Here is a 14,715-nt window from a genome sequence, read left to right on the forward strand (position 1 = left end):
ACAGCTGAGCACCTTCTGTCCCCCCTCTCCTGCATGGACAGAGTCAGTGATTCAGGGTGGTCCACAGCTGTGGCTGTGTTGCTGTGTCCCCAAGGAGCAGTGGATGTGAGGACCCTCCCCATCACAGGGTGCTGGAGGTTTGGGATCTTCTCCGTGCACCCCCAGTGCCCACCCCAGCCTGTCCCCTGGGGCCAGGGCTCCCCTGCCCAGCTCGGAGCTGCCTCCTGCCTTCCTGCTGCCTTTCATTTGCCTGGGAGGAGCTGGCACAGCTTAACGGCATGACAAGCCCTGGGAGAGAGAGCTGCTGGCAGCCGCTCCGGCAGAGCACGATCATCCCCTTGCAGATTGATGAATTGAATATTAGGAATAATTAGGCCAGGATGAGTTTTCAGTCTCGCTGCCGGTGCTTCATCAGCCGCCTCCCTGGCTGCAAGCGCTGCGTGCAAGCCCACTGCCCGCACCCCGGGGCTGCACGGGTGGCTTAGGGCTTGTCTCATGGGTGCTGTCCCTGCGCCGTAGGGACCCTCCTTGTGTGTGCTGTCCCGCGTGCTGGGGACCCTCCTGGTGGGTGATACCCTTGCACAGCAGTGACCTTGCCTTGTGGGTGCTGTCCCTGTGCTGTGGGGACCCTCCTTGTGGGTGATGTCCTTGCACCCTGGGGACACTTCTTGTGGGTGCTGTCACTGTGTTGTGAGGACCCTCCTTGTGGGTGATGTCCTTGCACCCTGGGGACCATCCTTGTGGGTGCTGTCCCTGAGCAGTGGTGACCCTCCTCATGGGTGCTGTTCCGGCACCCTGGGGACCCTTCTGGTGGGTGATGTCCTTGCACAGTGGTGACCTTGCCTTGTGGGTGCTGTCCCTGTGCATTGAGGACCCTCCTGGTGGATGCTGTTCCAGAACCCTGGGGACCCTCCTGGTGGGTGCTGTCCTTGCAGAGCCGTGACCTTGCCTTGTGGGTGCACGGTGACAGCTCTGGAGGGCTGGTGTGACACTAGAGGGAGCTGCACTTTAGGAATTGTGGAGCTGGATGTACCCCCTATCCCACCCTATCCCATCCCACCCCACTCCAAGGGAAGCAGCACCCATCCCAGGGAGCAGGTCCTGCTCCCGGCAGCCTGGTCAGCCCCCACCGGAGCGACCGCTCACACCCCCACAGCTGTCCCGTGCCCTCAGCAGGACACTGTTGTCCCCTTGCCATCCCAGAGCTGGTTTGCTTTAGTACATGGAGCAGGGCCGGAACAAGCCATCCCTCGCCCCTGGGCAGTGTGCACTTGATCAGGGACCTGCTGGGCTTTGCACGCGCATGTGCAAGATGCTACATGTGAGCTGGGAGCTGGTGGTTCACAGGCTCCCGAGGTATCGGCAGGGTGACTGGGGCTCCCCCGGCGCATCACCTGCCCGTGCCTGGTGCTGCAGGAGTGCAGCCCCTGCCCAGCCTCGGCTGCTCCAGTCCCGGCATGGGGGGGGACACATTTCACCAGCAAGGACAACAGTCCTCTGGCTGCAGTGAGCCACCTGTCCTCACCTGCCCTCCTGTCCCCATCCTGATACCTGCCAGTGCGTGTACTCCGGCTGTGCTGCAGGCAGCGTGCCATCCAGCATGAGCAGCGTGCCATGCGGGGCAGGCAGGAGAGCTGGGAAGGCAGCAGGGGCTGTGGCGGAGGTCAGTATCCTCAAAAGCACCATCTTGGCACAACGGGATCCCACGAGATCCCATGATCACCTCTCCTCTCCTATCTGGGGGTCATCACCACCCCTACCAGTTCCAGGCAGATTAAATTAATTGGAAATAAATAAATGTTGTTGCTGTGTATTGCTCTCCCAGTATATCCTGCTCCTGGCTGCATGCAGCTCCTGTGGGATGTCCATCTCGTTGCAAGCCCTGGCAGGGAAGCCCTCACTGGTGCATGGTACCATGCCCGGCCCTGGCTCGGGGTGGGCAGCGGGAGGCTGGAGTAGCGGGGATGGGCTTTGCCACGGCTGCTTTTGTGGTTGTCTTGGGCATTTGAAGGGAGCAGGGGCTTGGGGATCTGGAGGCAGCTTTGCCGGGGAGCGGCTGCAATGCTGGATGGTGAGCCGTGGTCAGGGGAGGGGCTGCAGTGAGCAGGCAGGCAGCAGTGAGCAGGCAGGCAGGCAGCAGGCAGCCCACTCTCGCCAGTGCCCCTGTGTGCTGGCCCTGGGGAGCAGCCTTGAGGGGTGTGGGTTGGCTGGGGTGGGCTAGCAGCCAGCTCTCCAGGAGCTGCCTGTCCCACCACCTGTCCATCTGTCGCTCTCTCCCTAAGGGCTTTCCAGCTCCGGCTGCTTCCAACACAACCCTCAGTTCTCAGCTGGGACAGCCTGAAACCCAGCCTGGGGGCAGGAGGCTGTGCTACCCCGGCTGCCTCCACTGGGCTGCTGGATGCTGCCAGCCTGGCACAGCGGACAGGGGTCTCATCACCCATTTTCCTTCACCTTTTCTGCCTCCTTCCCAACCACTCGCCCCCATCCCTGTGGCAGGAACACCACGTTTCCCCCCACAATGTGCTGCCTCCCCATGCCACCGCACAGAGCCACGCTGCCCTCCCGGCCTGCAGAGATCTGGGGCAGCACAATAGCTTCCCCCCCGGCTCCTGCAATAAAAATAAACCACTACCATTGCTTCCAGAAATAATTCCTTCTGTCTCCCCTTCCCCTGGAAAAAGCACCGAGGGAAGAAGAGGAAGAAATACCCTCGTGGCTGTGCTGGCCCCTTCGCTTTTGGTTCATGCAGCACTTATCATGTTAGGCAAGGAGCTGGGCTGCAGGAACTGCAGCCGAATTCCCTGGGCCCAGAGATGGATGAAGTATAATATAGTTTCTGGTTTGCCCTTTCATCAAAGCCCTGTGAAGTTTCTAAAGCTGGGATTTTTATGGCCTGTTGCTTTTCCCTTTAACAGACCGAATCTGGTTTTTTTGACTCTCCTGCCAGCTTTCGCTGTGCCGATGCCGGCTCCCCTGTGCTGCTGTGGCAGCACCCAGTGCGAGACCTGCCAGGGCCCCTGCAAGGGAGCTGTGCCCTCCTGGCAGCGGCAGGAGTGACCTGGCGTGGTGGAATTTGCCCGGTGGCATGGGATGAACCGGCTGCCGCAGCCCCGGCCCCTGCCGCAGCACCCGCTGGCGCTCAGCGGCCGTGCCCCAGTATGGATTTGTCTCCCATGGTCGAATAAATCTCTGGTGCGTGTCGGGATGGGGCTGGCTCCCTCCGCACAGACGCTGCCCATCGATTTTGGTGCTGGGCATGCACTGCCATTAAGCTGCTTTTTTTAATTATGCCATCGTGGAGGCAATTGAATTGAGTCTAAATAGGTGCTCTTGGCCCTTTCCTCTAATTAGCTGTGGGGGATTAATCATTCAGATGGAGGGAGACGGCACGAGATAACTCAGGGATGAATATCCCCAGTGCACAGAAGCGATCTTCCTTAAGGGTACTCTGCAGCTGGCAGGGGGGTGCTGGGTAGGGGGATGGCTCTCCCTGGGGTGCCCAAGCACCTAGGGATGCCCTACAGTCTGCTCCCCGACTGACATGGGGCTCTGCGGTTCACCGGGGTCCCCAGTGCCACCACAGCCATCCCCTCTGCTGGGTGCTGGTGTTTGGTGCCTCCAGCTGGTGGTGGGGGCTGAGGGTTTGGTGGCGACCTGGGAAGGTCCCAGCTGGGGACACTGACAGGCGGTGACACTGAGGAGGGCAGCTTTGGTGGGCAAAGGTGGGCAGCAGCACCCCTGCTGCGAGGCTGGAGGTGGTGATCCCCATTTCTCACCCCCCTCTATAACCACGAGACTGAGCAGAGGCTTGTGCAGGGCCAGGGTGAACCCTCAAAACCGCAACGTGTTCCTGATAACATTGTTTTATGCCTCTGGCCCTGAGGATAATTCCACCTGCTCAGCCAGCCCTGGTGAGACGCGTGTACCCGGCAGCACTGCTCGGTCCCTGTGCCCCAGCCCCAAAGCCTGGCACTGTGGGGGTGAGCATCCTGCTGCTGCTGCAGCGAAGGGCCTCTGGAGTCTGGGCTGGCACAGAGGGATGTGGTGCCTCTGCGGCACGAGGACTGGCAGTGCATGGTGTCCCCGGTGTGTGCCGTAGCTGTTCCCTGGATTGGCGGGGGATGCAGTCATGCCATGCACGGTTGTCCCTGGATCAATGGAGAGCTTGATAATTGGGGACTGCTGGGCTGCGCGTGGCTGATGCTGAGGGATGGGAGGGGAGCATCTGAACTGCGGCCGTGCCTTGTCTTCCCCCCCCTTCCCAAGCCTGCCCTTGCCCTCAATCCGGACGCCTGCGCCGATTTATCTGCAAAGCTTCAGCTTATTTTTAATGCCTGGGGATTTGTTAGCAATGCAGCTCAGGGATGGAGGCTCATCAAAGGGAAGGCTGACAGCGAACTGATAAAACCTCTCATCCGCAAGAGCCTGCGAGTACGAGCCCGAGCCCCCAGCGTACCTGGAAAGCAGCAGCTAGGGGTTTCCCTGCAGTTTTCCAGTGCATCCGCCTGTGTCTGGTCAGATAGCGTAGCTCAGAGGCACTGGAGTGCTTCCTGGGACGCTCCTTTTGGGGTTACCCAAAGCAGTATCCCCAGTGCCAGCACTGCCAGCGGACTGGAGATCAGACCTGGGAAAAACAGGGGATGGGATGTGACTGGGGAAAACATCTTCTCCTGGAACTTCATTCCTCTCCCTGGAGGAGGGAAGGCTTTTGCAGATTTTTGCAGACTTTTGCAGATTTTTGCACTGACGGGCAGTTTTCTCTGCACATAACTGGCAGCCTGCAAACTTGGGGAGAGCTGGCAGCACGGCACAGTGCAGGCTCACCCAACGCAGTGATGGTCAGGGCGCAGCTGGGGTTGTTTTGGAAGGTCCCACTTTCTGCAGAGCAGTGCGGCTGGGAGGAATGGGGACAGCGTGTGGTGAGGGGTGGCTGCTGCTCCCCATCACTGCCAGCGCTGGGGGCGAGATGCAGGCACCGCTGCCCACACCGCCAGCAGCTGCACCCAGCCCTCGGGAAGCCATCACTGTGTGCGCCCGGTCTTCCTGGCCACATGCCGGAGCTGGGATCCTGTGTTGAGGAGTGCGCCGGTGCCGGGGAGACTTTGCAGGGCACCAGCTCCCAAGCTTCATGGGACCACGCTGCATCATCGCCACTGCTTTCCGACGTGTGAAGCTGGGGAGGATTTTGCTGCTGAAAGCCTTCTGGGGAGCTGGCTGCTCCCCAGTGCCGAACTTGGGAGAGATCTTCTCCTGACAGCCTTCTGCTTGGAATAAGCAGTGCACACAGATGCAGATGAGCGGGAGGGGAGAAGTGTGCTGGCACGTTCAGCTCTGGGTGCTGCCGCGGGCTGAAACGGCTCCCTGACAGCAGGGGAAGGTGAAGGGAGCAAATGTGGTTGTTCCTGGTGTAGTGACCAGAAATTCGGAGCCATTTCCTCTCCGTGCATGTATTTTCTTCCTTCCAGTGCTCTTCAAATGGCTCTGCTGGGCACTTCCACTGCCAGGCTGCAGCCCTGAGTTATTTATGGCTCTGGCAGAGCCTGCCCCAGCAAGGTCAGTCCTACCCTGGGGCTGCTGCTGGGCTCGGCTTGGCCAGGCTGGGCTCGGCCGCCTGCGGCTGCAACCTCGGGGGGCTCAGTGGCGCTGCCAGAGCCGGTGATGAGGAGGAAGCCCAGAGCCCAGCGGCGGCTGCAGTCTCCGCTTTCGGCAGTGGAGCAGGCTCTGCAGACTCTGCGGGGACTGCTTTGCAGCATGGTGGCTTGGAGCACCCCCTGTACCACATCCCAGGCTCTTCACGCACCTTTCTAGGAGGGACCGTGATGGGAGAATCCGGGAAAGAGAGGTGGAGGTTAGCAAAGGGCCTGGTGAAGCTGAAGGCACAGCAAAGCACCCTTCCTGCAGTGGGATGGGTGGTGAGGCTGGGCTGAGGCAGCACACACAGCCCTCAGGAAGGAAACTGCTGGTCCAGAGGGAAAACATGATGCTGGATCATTCCCCTGTGTGTCCTGCAGCCCTCCCTGTGCCTCCTGCATCCTCTCACTTGCCAGGACTCGCAGCTCTGCTGGGCATTGCAGCAGCTCTGAGAGGCCACAACATGGCATCTATCTGGTCACAGGGGAAGCTCTGGTCTCAGTGGGCTCTGTCAGGGACGGACGAGCCTTGGGATGGGTGGCTGCAGCCAGCTGCTCCACTCTTATTCAAGACCCGCCGAACAGTGTCAGTGATAAAGGGTCAGGCTGCAAGTGGCTGAGTGGCCCAAGCTCATGCCTGGTGGGGTGGAAGAGCTGGTGGAGGGTTGCAAAGCATCCAGGCATGTAGGACCTGCTGTCCAGCTTCATCCTCCCTCGCTGCTTTATCTCTTACTTCACTTGCAGCTGATGCCATCGCTGCTCTACTCTGGGACCCCACTGCCGGAGCGTGGCACATCTAGAATCCACCAGTGCCTCCCCACTGTATCCTGCACCGCAGCTGTAGAGCCTTCCCCTGACAGTGTCTTCCCCAGGTCAGCACCCTGAGGTCGATCCCAGCGCCAGGCTGGGATGAACAGGATGCGACGTCCCGGGTGTATCCCCTCCCTCTTGCTCGAGCCTTGAGACCCCACATCAGCATCGGCCAGGCAGGGGAGAGCAGGCCACGGGTCAGTGCCAAGGATGGTTTCCCATCCAACGGGGGACAGCAGGTGGTAGGTGTGCCTCCCCAGAGTGGCACAGCGTAGCGTGGCATGGCACAGCCTGGCTGTCCTGGGACAGCAGCCATGGGGACCCTGGCGCCAGGGCTTGGCAGTGAGCCCCTGTGCCAGTGCTCCCCCCAGCAGCAGCCATGCTGGAGGAGGTCAGGGTGCCAATGGAGTACGTGGGTTTAGTTTGTGGGTGGCATCAGCCCTTGTCTTGTCCCCGAGGAGGGGAGAGGAGAAATAAAACAGGCAAAAATCAGGGCTGTGGGACAGCCCCCCCTCCCTCCAGCAGCCCTTGCTGGTGCTGAGGGCACGTTATGGTGCAGCTGGGCACCGACCACAGCAGAGCATCACCCGGCAGGGTGTCTGCCTGCACCTATGGGTGCCCTCCCCAGGCTGGAGCTGTGGCGGGGCTCATCCTTCCAGTCAGGGGTGGGAGCAGGGATGGGTGCAGGGCCGTGTGGGCAGCACTCGCAGTTTGGTGCCTGCAGATCAGAGAGGGCAGGGGTGGGCTCTGTGCTGTGCTGGCAACATCCCTCCATACTCCCTTCACTCCAGCCTGGCCCAGGGGTCTCAGAAGGGACTGTCCCATGCCATGGGGACATGGGGTGCAGTAGGAAGGGGGCCAGGCTGCGCCGGGTGGGCACAGAGTGGGTGCATATGGCAGGGGTGGGTGGCAGACCAGACTTGCTCTGCTATAATTACTGTCTGAAAACGCCTGCGGATCTCCCAGCCCTTCTTCGTCACAAACTTGCAGGGACTATTTTTACTTCTCCTGCGAGCTCGTGCCACATGTCAGTGCCATGAAGGGGAGCTGGCCACCCCCCCTTCTGCCTCTGAGGCTGGGATGATGCTTCTGAAAACTCACCTGCAAGCACCAGCCTGGCCAGAGAGCTGGGGATCACGTGCCAGGGACCACATCGTTGGGACTGTGATGCTGGGGACCACGTGCCAGTAACCGCATGCTGGGGTCCATGTAGCAGTCCCCACGTGCTGGGAACATGCTGCCTGGTGCTGCAGGCGCCGTTCCTTCTCCTCCTCCAGCCGTGGGTGTGAGTGCGGGTTTTTGGCAGCGATGGCCCCGTGTTTCCCAGGGGCCACATCCTCCCTGCACACCCTCGCGCAAGAGCTGGTGGCAACGCACAGGGCACGTGGGGACAGGGACATGGCTTGCTGGCCCTGGCTCAGCCACCCTTGCCCCACACCGGGGTGCCAGGCACCTCAGTGACGGGCGAGCCCAGGCAGGGGCTGGCAGGTCCAGGGCAGCCCGGGCTGGTGGCGCCAAAGCCAGGGTGGGTGACATTGAACACGTTGGCTGCACAAAGATGTGAATCTCTGTAGTGCCATTCTTCTCAGGGCTGGATCTCCTCCAGGGAGGAGAGCTGGCGGAGTGATTTAATTCACACTGACTGCAGCTGACCTTGGAAACCCGCCGATAGACGGCCGCCATCGATGCTGGCTGGCTTCAGGGGTGAGCCTGCTGCGGCTCCCATGGGTGCAGGAGGGATGGGGAGAGCCAGGCGGGGACCCTGCACGATCGGCTAGGCACCCTGCATCCCAACCCGGTGCCGGCTACCCCCAGCCCTCCTCAGTGCTGCAGCCATGGGGAGCTTGGCGTGTCGCTCTCTCCACACCTGGGAAGCGCTTTACTTTCTGTGCCCCCACGAAATACTGACTGAGCTGCAGGTCTGCAGGGTGGCAGTGATGGCCACTTGTGTGCGTGCCTGGTGTGGGATGGACTCGGCTCTTCGGTCAGGTGCCCTGGGGCACTTTCTCTGCAGCTTGAGGTCCCTGCGGATGGTACATGGGTGAAGCTGGGCTCAGCACAGGCGCAGTGCAGCTCTGTGGGAGCCCAGAGCGAAGCTCCAGAGCTGGATGCTGCTGCTTGCAGTGTCCCTTGCTGCTTCTGGTCTGGGTGTCCAGGTCTGTCGTGGCTGAGAGCAGTCAGATGGGGCTGGGGTGGGATGAGCACCTCCCTGAGCCTTGGGTGTATGGCTGCAGGAGATGGCCAAGCTGGGGCTGGGGGTGCAGGAGATGCAGGAGATGCCTGAGCCAGGGCAGGGGGTGCAGGAGATGCCCATGATTGGGCTGGCAGTGCAGGAGGTGCCCAAGCTGGGGCTGTGGATGCTCTTGGGAGTTGATTTTCCACTGGTGAAAACAACATGCCCGAGGTGAGCATTGGCTTGATTGGTGAGATTGCTCTCTCATCTCCAAGAGCAAGCATGGGAGAATGGGAGCACCTTTGCATGCACCAAGTTGCCTTCCCAGGTCAGTGGTGCCTTTAGGTCCATCAACGTGCTGCAAAATACTCCCTGAGCTGAGGGGAGAAACCTGCCTATGGCTGCCACCAGCAAGCTAGGATCACACCGTACTCCCAGCCCGTCTCTTCTCTGCCCAGGGCCAGCACATGAAGCTGCTGCCAGTGGGCGCTGGGGACGGCGCAGAGGTTGGCACAGTGGGAATGTCCCTTTTCTTGCTGGGACATGAGAAGCCAGGAAGCAGGAAGCAAAACGCATGCTTCGGGTGTGCTTTGCTGCCTGTTTGCTGCCTTTAATTGCTCTGAGCTGGCAGCCCTGGAGGGGACACATAGGGGACAGCTCTACCTCAGAGGCTTTGGGCCATTAGCAGGAGAGGCACCGAGATGCTAATGATGGGAAGGTTTTAATTCCTGGTTTGCAGCCAGCTCCTGCTGCTGCCACGCTGGTGACGGTGGCTCCTGGAGCTCTGTTTGGGTCCTTCAATGCCATACCAGCATCCCTGCGCCCAGGGGCTCCATCGTGGTGCTGTGGGTGCTTGCACAGCATCTTTCATCTCAGGAGCACCCTGGGAGGTGGGTAAATACGGCAGCTGGAGCTCAGCACCCTGCAAAGACTGGAGTGTCATAGGCAGAGCCCATGTCTTGGCACAACCAGGCAGCTGCATCTCCACTGGTGGGTCCTTGGACGTGCCAAAAATGAGGTGCCAGCTCTGCAAGAGCCTTCGTGCTGCAGCCCCTGGGTAGCAGGGCATGTGGCCAGTGCTGTGCTGTGCACGCCATGGCTCTCCGTGGGGTGGGTGTGTGGGGCTGGCTCATGCCTGGGGGCACTGGCCCTGGGGCGGACATCACATCTGCTGTCACTGCAGGGACAGAGCTGCTGGGGAGTGTGGGGACAGGGCTGTCACACCCTGGCCTTCCACAGTCCCACTCAGCTGGAGATGGTGGCAGTGGGGACGCAGCAGTTTTGAGTTCTTTCATGCTGAATCCATAGGATGCTCTGAGCCTGCTTGTTCCTGCCCTGGGGGAGGGAGTTCTGCTATTGTGACTTGTCAGATGCAGTGGCGCTGGCATCATGTAGCAGGGGACACAGCAGCTTTGTCACTGCAACAATCCTCAGCTGTCTCTGTCCAGGGGACAAGTGCTTTGCAACATAACACAACACAACGTTTTGCAATGCAATATACTGCAATGCCACACAACACGATGCAATGCAATGCAATGCAATGCAAAGCCACACTTTGCAATGAAATGCAGCGCAACACTTTGCAATGCAATGCAATACAACGCGAAGTAACGTTTTGCAGTGCAATGCAATGCACCGCAATGTGATGCTTTGCAACGCAATGCAACGCAACACAGTCCTTCCCCGCTGCAGGCTGAGGTGTGATGCCAAGCCCAATCCCTGCTTGCTCTTCCCCTGCCCATGACAATTCAAGCCTGAGCTGTGGGGTCACACATGCTCTGTCCCTGCCGGCTGCGGTGCAGTGTGCGAGGTCCTCGGCAGCCGATGCAGCCTTTCACCGGATCCTTTGCTTAATGCCAAGCAAGGTGTTTCCCAAGCGAGCTGTGCCTTGCTGTTGAGCCAGATGACATTTAAAAAGCCCTGTAGTAGCCTGGGTTTCCTAAGCTGCCTCTCAGAGTAATCATCGTCTTTTTTTCCCCTACAGTTGTTATTACAATAGTTTCGCTGGGAGGAATTGCTTTAACTGCTCCCCTTAATTGGCTCTTTCCTGGCAGAGCCCCCTCTTTTGCTGCTGCAAACCTTGATTAGCTCACCTGTACGACAGGGGTTTGTCAGGCAATCCTACCTTCTTTGCATTTTTATGCTCATTTTTAAAAGTGAGGTTTGGGAAGGGCCAGTTTGAAGGAGTTTATGGGTGCTCCCTCATACAGCTGAGTGGGACACCTGTCTCCCTGTCTTTGATTCAGGCTGCCGGTGCTGAAAATTGGTGGTGCCGGGTGGGCATGGTGCTGTGTGGCGACACATGGGCAAAAAGTCTGTAGTGCCTAAATATGGCCCCACAGATGGGCTGGGGTGGTGGGAGGCAGCACCAGGACTCCCTGGGGATCCCCATGTCACCCCTGTGTCCCCCTGTGTCCCCCAGCCCAGGGCAGCCTCAGCCTTCTCCAGCTGAAGTGCCAGTAAACCAGTGAGGAAGGTGCTTTTCTGGGGAAGCGAGGCGGTGGGATTGGGTTGGATTTGCATAGGAATGGCACGTGCAGGTGTGGGATTGCTTAAGCATTCGAGCACTTGAGCTTTAATTCTGGATTCTTTTTGCCGGTGCTTTATTGTGTGGCTGTGGCCAGGAGCTGCAGCTCGATGCTGCTGTGCAGCCGAGTGCGGGTGCTTTCAGTGCTTCTGATGCTTCCAGCCCCAGTGCTCCCTGCCCCACACGCTGCTGCCCCACAGCCGTGCGTGTCCCAACCTGGGGGTGAAGCTGTGAGAGGAGCCAGTGGTCCAGGCAGCGTTGCAGGATACACATCAGAGCTGAGGTCCCTGAATCCTGGGAGCAGGGAGGACGGGCAGCATGGCTGGGAAGGGAGCGATGCTGAGGACTGGGATGTGCAAGTGGGGCAGCGCTGCCTTTCCAACCCCCCTGGGGAACCGCTGCTCTCCAGCAGGAACACTGACAGCTTTTCCAGCCCTCTGCCCTGCACCTGCTGGGACAAAGCCCCTGCTGCCGCATGGGTCTGGCACAAGCCTTCCATGACCTTCACTGGCCTGGTCACTGAACTTATGGGGACAAGAAAGCTGCGGGAGGTGGGGGTGGATATGGCAGCACGGCTCCCTGATCTGGCCCAGGGGTTCAGCTGTACCACAGAAGCCTGGTGCAGGATGGAAATGTTGGTTGTAACGGGCTCTGGGATGTGATGCCTGGGAGCTGCTGGGGGCCTGACGCCTGGGGGCTGTGGTGTGGGGAACCTGAGCCACAATCTCACCCATGAGCATTTCTGCACCATTGGCTTGTCCCCAGCCCTGGTGCAGTGGGAGATGCAGTTATCCAGCAGAAATTGGCCCCTACCCAGTGCAGACCCCCACCAGCTGATGTGCATAAATGCCACGGCTGCCCTGGTCTGCGGGAGGAGGGGAGCGGTGGCGGTGCTTGTCCCTGGTACAGCTGAGTGCCAGCCAGGCGATGCAGTGGCATGGGGACAGCGCAACTCTGCGCTGGGTGCATGGCCGGGTTTCTGGGGCGCCCGAGGCTGCTCCCTGCCTCGCCAAAGCGTTTTGCAAACCGGCCTCTGCGTCCTGCTCGGTGCGATGCTGACAACACTGATCCCAGCTGACAGCCACGGCTTAGCAGGGAGCTGTGCTTTCATCTACCTGCAGGTACAGGCGAGCTCTCCTACCAGAGGCCAGAATGCGATTACCGGTAAACCAGGAAGCATCAGGGCTAGCTGCACACTTGGGATCCCTGCCGCAGCTCTCTGGTGTGCAGGGAGCTCACAGGCGTGCCTGGCAGGAGCCAGGGTATCCCCGGCAGAGCCAGGGCCTGTGCCAGGAACCTGGCACGGCAGCTTGTCCTCACCAGGAAGCTTTTGGTTTAACGTGCCCGGCCCTGGCTCACATGCTGGTGTGTCAGATGTTGTTTCTCTGGCAGCACCATCAGTGCCAGCAGCCGGCTGGTAAATGGCTCCTTTACCTGGGCAGGGGAGGTGGAAGGGATGGCCGGCCGATAGCAGGGGGGTTGGGCAGGGGGAGGGTGGGGGTCTGTGGGGAGCCCCCGGGCTGAATGACTCTGACCCCGTGTCTGTCTGCCTTGCCTAGGTGAACGTGACAGTGGACTACATCCGACCAGCCAGCAGCGCCACTGAGACTGTGCCTGCCTTCTCCGAGCGCACATGTGCCACCGTCTCCATCGGAGGAATGTAAGTGCAGCCCTGGGGAACCAGGCACGGCACTTGCCGGGGCTTCGTGGGGCTCTGTCGCGCACTGTGGGGACACTGGGGATGGAGGGTGGCTCATCCTCGCTGTAGGGCTGTGCGGTGCCAGTGGCCAGGAGCCTGCTGCCTGTGGCCCTGCAGGCCTGCACCCCCTGCACTTGCCGCCCCCAGCTGGGGTATGCTGGGCTGGAGGACCCCCCACCACGAGCCAGCCATGTGGCCAGTGTGTTGCTTTAGAGAACCATCTCTCTCTGCTCTATGTCCCCGGGATGCCTGTCCTTTCCCAAGGGATGTCACCTCCTTGTGATGTGGTGCAGTGGTGTGGGCTCTTCTGGAGCAGCCCCTCACCAGCCCTGCCCACAGTTTCAGTGCCTGGGGCACGTTTGGTGGCTTTCCTCTGGGACACAGGGGTGCCAGACTACTCCGGCATAGATGTAGAGAGGTTGTGCTTGCAAGGCATGTGTCCAATGGCAGCAGCTCCGGGAGCTGTGCAGGGATGATTTGTCATAGGCCCTTTGGTTTCTTTCTTTCTTTTTTTTTTTTTTCCCCGTAGCAGCTATTTTGGAAAGCAACCAAAGTGCTGCAGTGCTGCGCTTTTCTTCCCCTTAATCCAAGGTCTGGGAAAGCTGCGGAGCATCGCGCTGCACAGGGGGAATGTGGCTTCAATGTGGCCTGGGAAGCCAGAAAGCTCCCTGTCACCCTGCTCCAGTGTAATTAAGGCACTCGTGAAGTGACCTTCGGTGATGCTTATCTCACGAGTGGATTTAATTTCCACTCCAGTGGAAAAGGAGATCCAGCCTTGCCCGTGCCGGGGCTAGATCTCTGCTAGGATCCGCGCTTGCTGCCAGACCATGCCAGGCTGCTGCTCCCAGGATGAAAACCACGACAGCAGGAGTCTAAAGGGCTTTCCTGGACAGAGATGCTGGGCATGGTGGAGCCCAGTGGAGCAGCCCTGCTCTCCTGCGCTGCCTGCACTAGCTTTAAACCCACCTGGTTTATTCAGTGGGGCTTTAACCGCACCCCTGAGGAGCCAACTCTCCAGCCAAGGATGTCTCTCTAGGTTTTTGGAAGGGACAGCTGTGTCTTTGGGACTGTTTGAAGGAAGATGAGGTCTTGGGGCACTGGTGATGAACAAGGAGGGGAGCGTGTGGTGCAAAACCCCTCGGTCTCTCCCCCTGCCCGGTGGCTGCAGGGCTGTCAGCCCTGGGATGCTTCCAGCAGTGCTTATGCCGTGCCCAGCATGGTAGAGGGGCAGGATTTCCCATCTCAGGAGCATCTCGCCAAGCACTGCCTCCTGCTCTTAGTGTCTCCAGCTGCAAATTGCTTTCAAATAGCTCCTGAGTCGCATCCCTGTTTTGGGAGGAAACCTGATGTGAATTTGCAGGGCCACTGCTCACGTTGACTTCATTGCCATAATCAGGCATCAGTGGAGTGAGCCAAGCGAGTGCTGTGAGCTCTCACCGAGGTCTCTGTGGTGTGCCAGCCCCCCGGGCATGGCACAGGGCAGCCCCCTTGCTCCCGTCTGCCCCTGGCCCTGCCGTGGCAGTGCAGTTGGGTGCTGGGCACGGGGTCCCTTGGCTGCTGCAGCCCCTCACGAAAGCGTGGGCGTAACAGAGCAGGGTCTGTGCCGTCCAGCCCACACCGCACTGGGGACAGAGCAGGGAAGAAAGCCTGGCTTGTCCGCCTGCATCTGGACTGGGCTGAGCCTGCTTGGCAGGCTGAGCACGCCGGCAGCTCGCCGGGGCGGGCAGCCTGGGCAGGGTGCTAACCCCTGCCTGGCTTTTGGAGCATTCAGGCCCCTGGTTTCTGCCTAGCTCTCGTTGCTCTTGGTGCAGGCAGCTGGCTGCCCTGCAGCCCCCTGCCCGTGCTGCCAGCAGGGCAGGCCGAAGGGGGGCTGGGC

The 14,715-nt window shown here is 60.2% G+C and overlaps 1 protein-coding gene across 1 annotated transcript in view; it reads left to right on the top strand.

Moving 5' to 3' along the window:
• Positions 1-14,715, top strand: part of SND1 (staphylococcal nuclease and tudor domain containing 1) — a 128,908-nt gene that overhangs the window by 49,664 nt on the left and 64,529 nt on the right. The window contains exon 12 of the mRNA XM_055807921.1: positions 12,700-12,800. Within this exon, the coding sequence (XP_055663896.1) occupies positions 12,700-12,800 (101 nt within the window). The remainder of the gene's footprint in view (positions 1-12,699; positions 12,801-14,715) is intronic.

This window comes from Falco peregrinus, chromosome 6 (assembly GCF_023634155.1).
Source record: "Falco peregrinus isolate bFalPer1 chromosome 6, bFalPer1.pri, whole genome shotgun sequence".
Taxonomy (NCBI): Eukaryota; Metazoa; Chordata; class Aves; order Falconiformes; family Falconidae; genus Falco; species Falco peregrinus.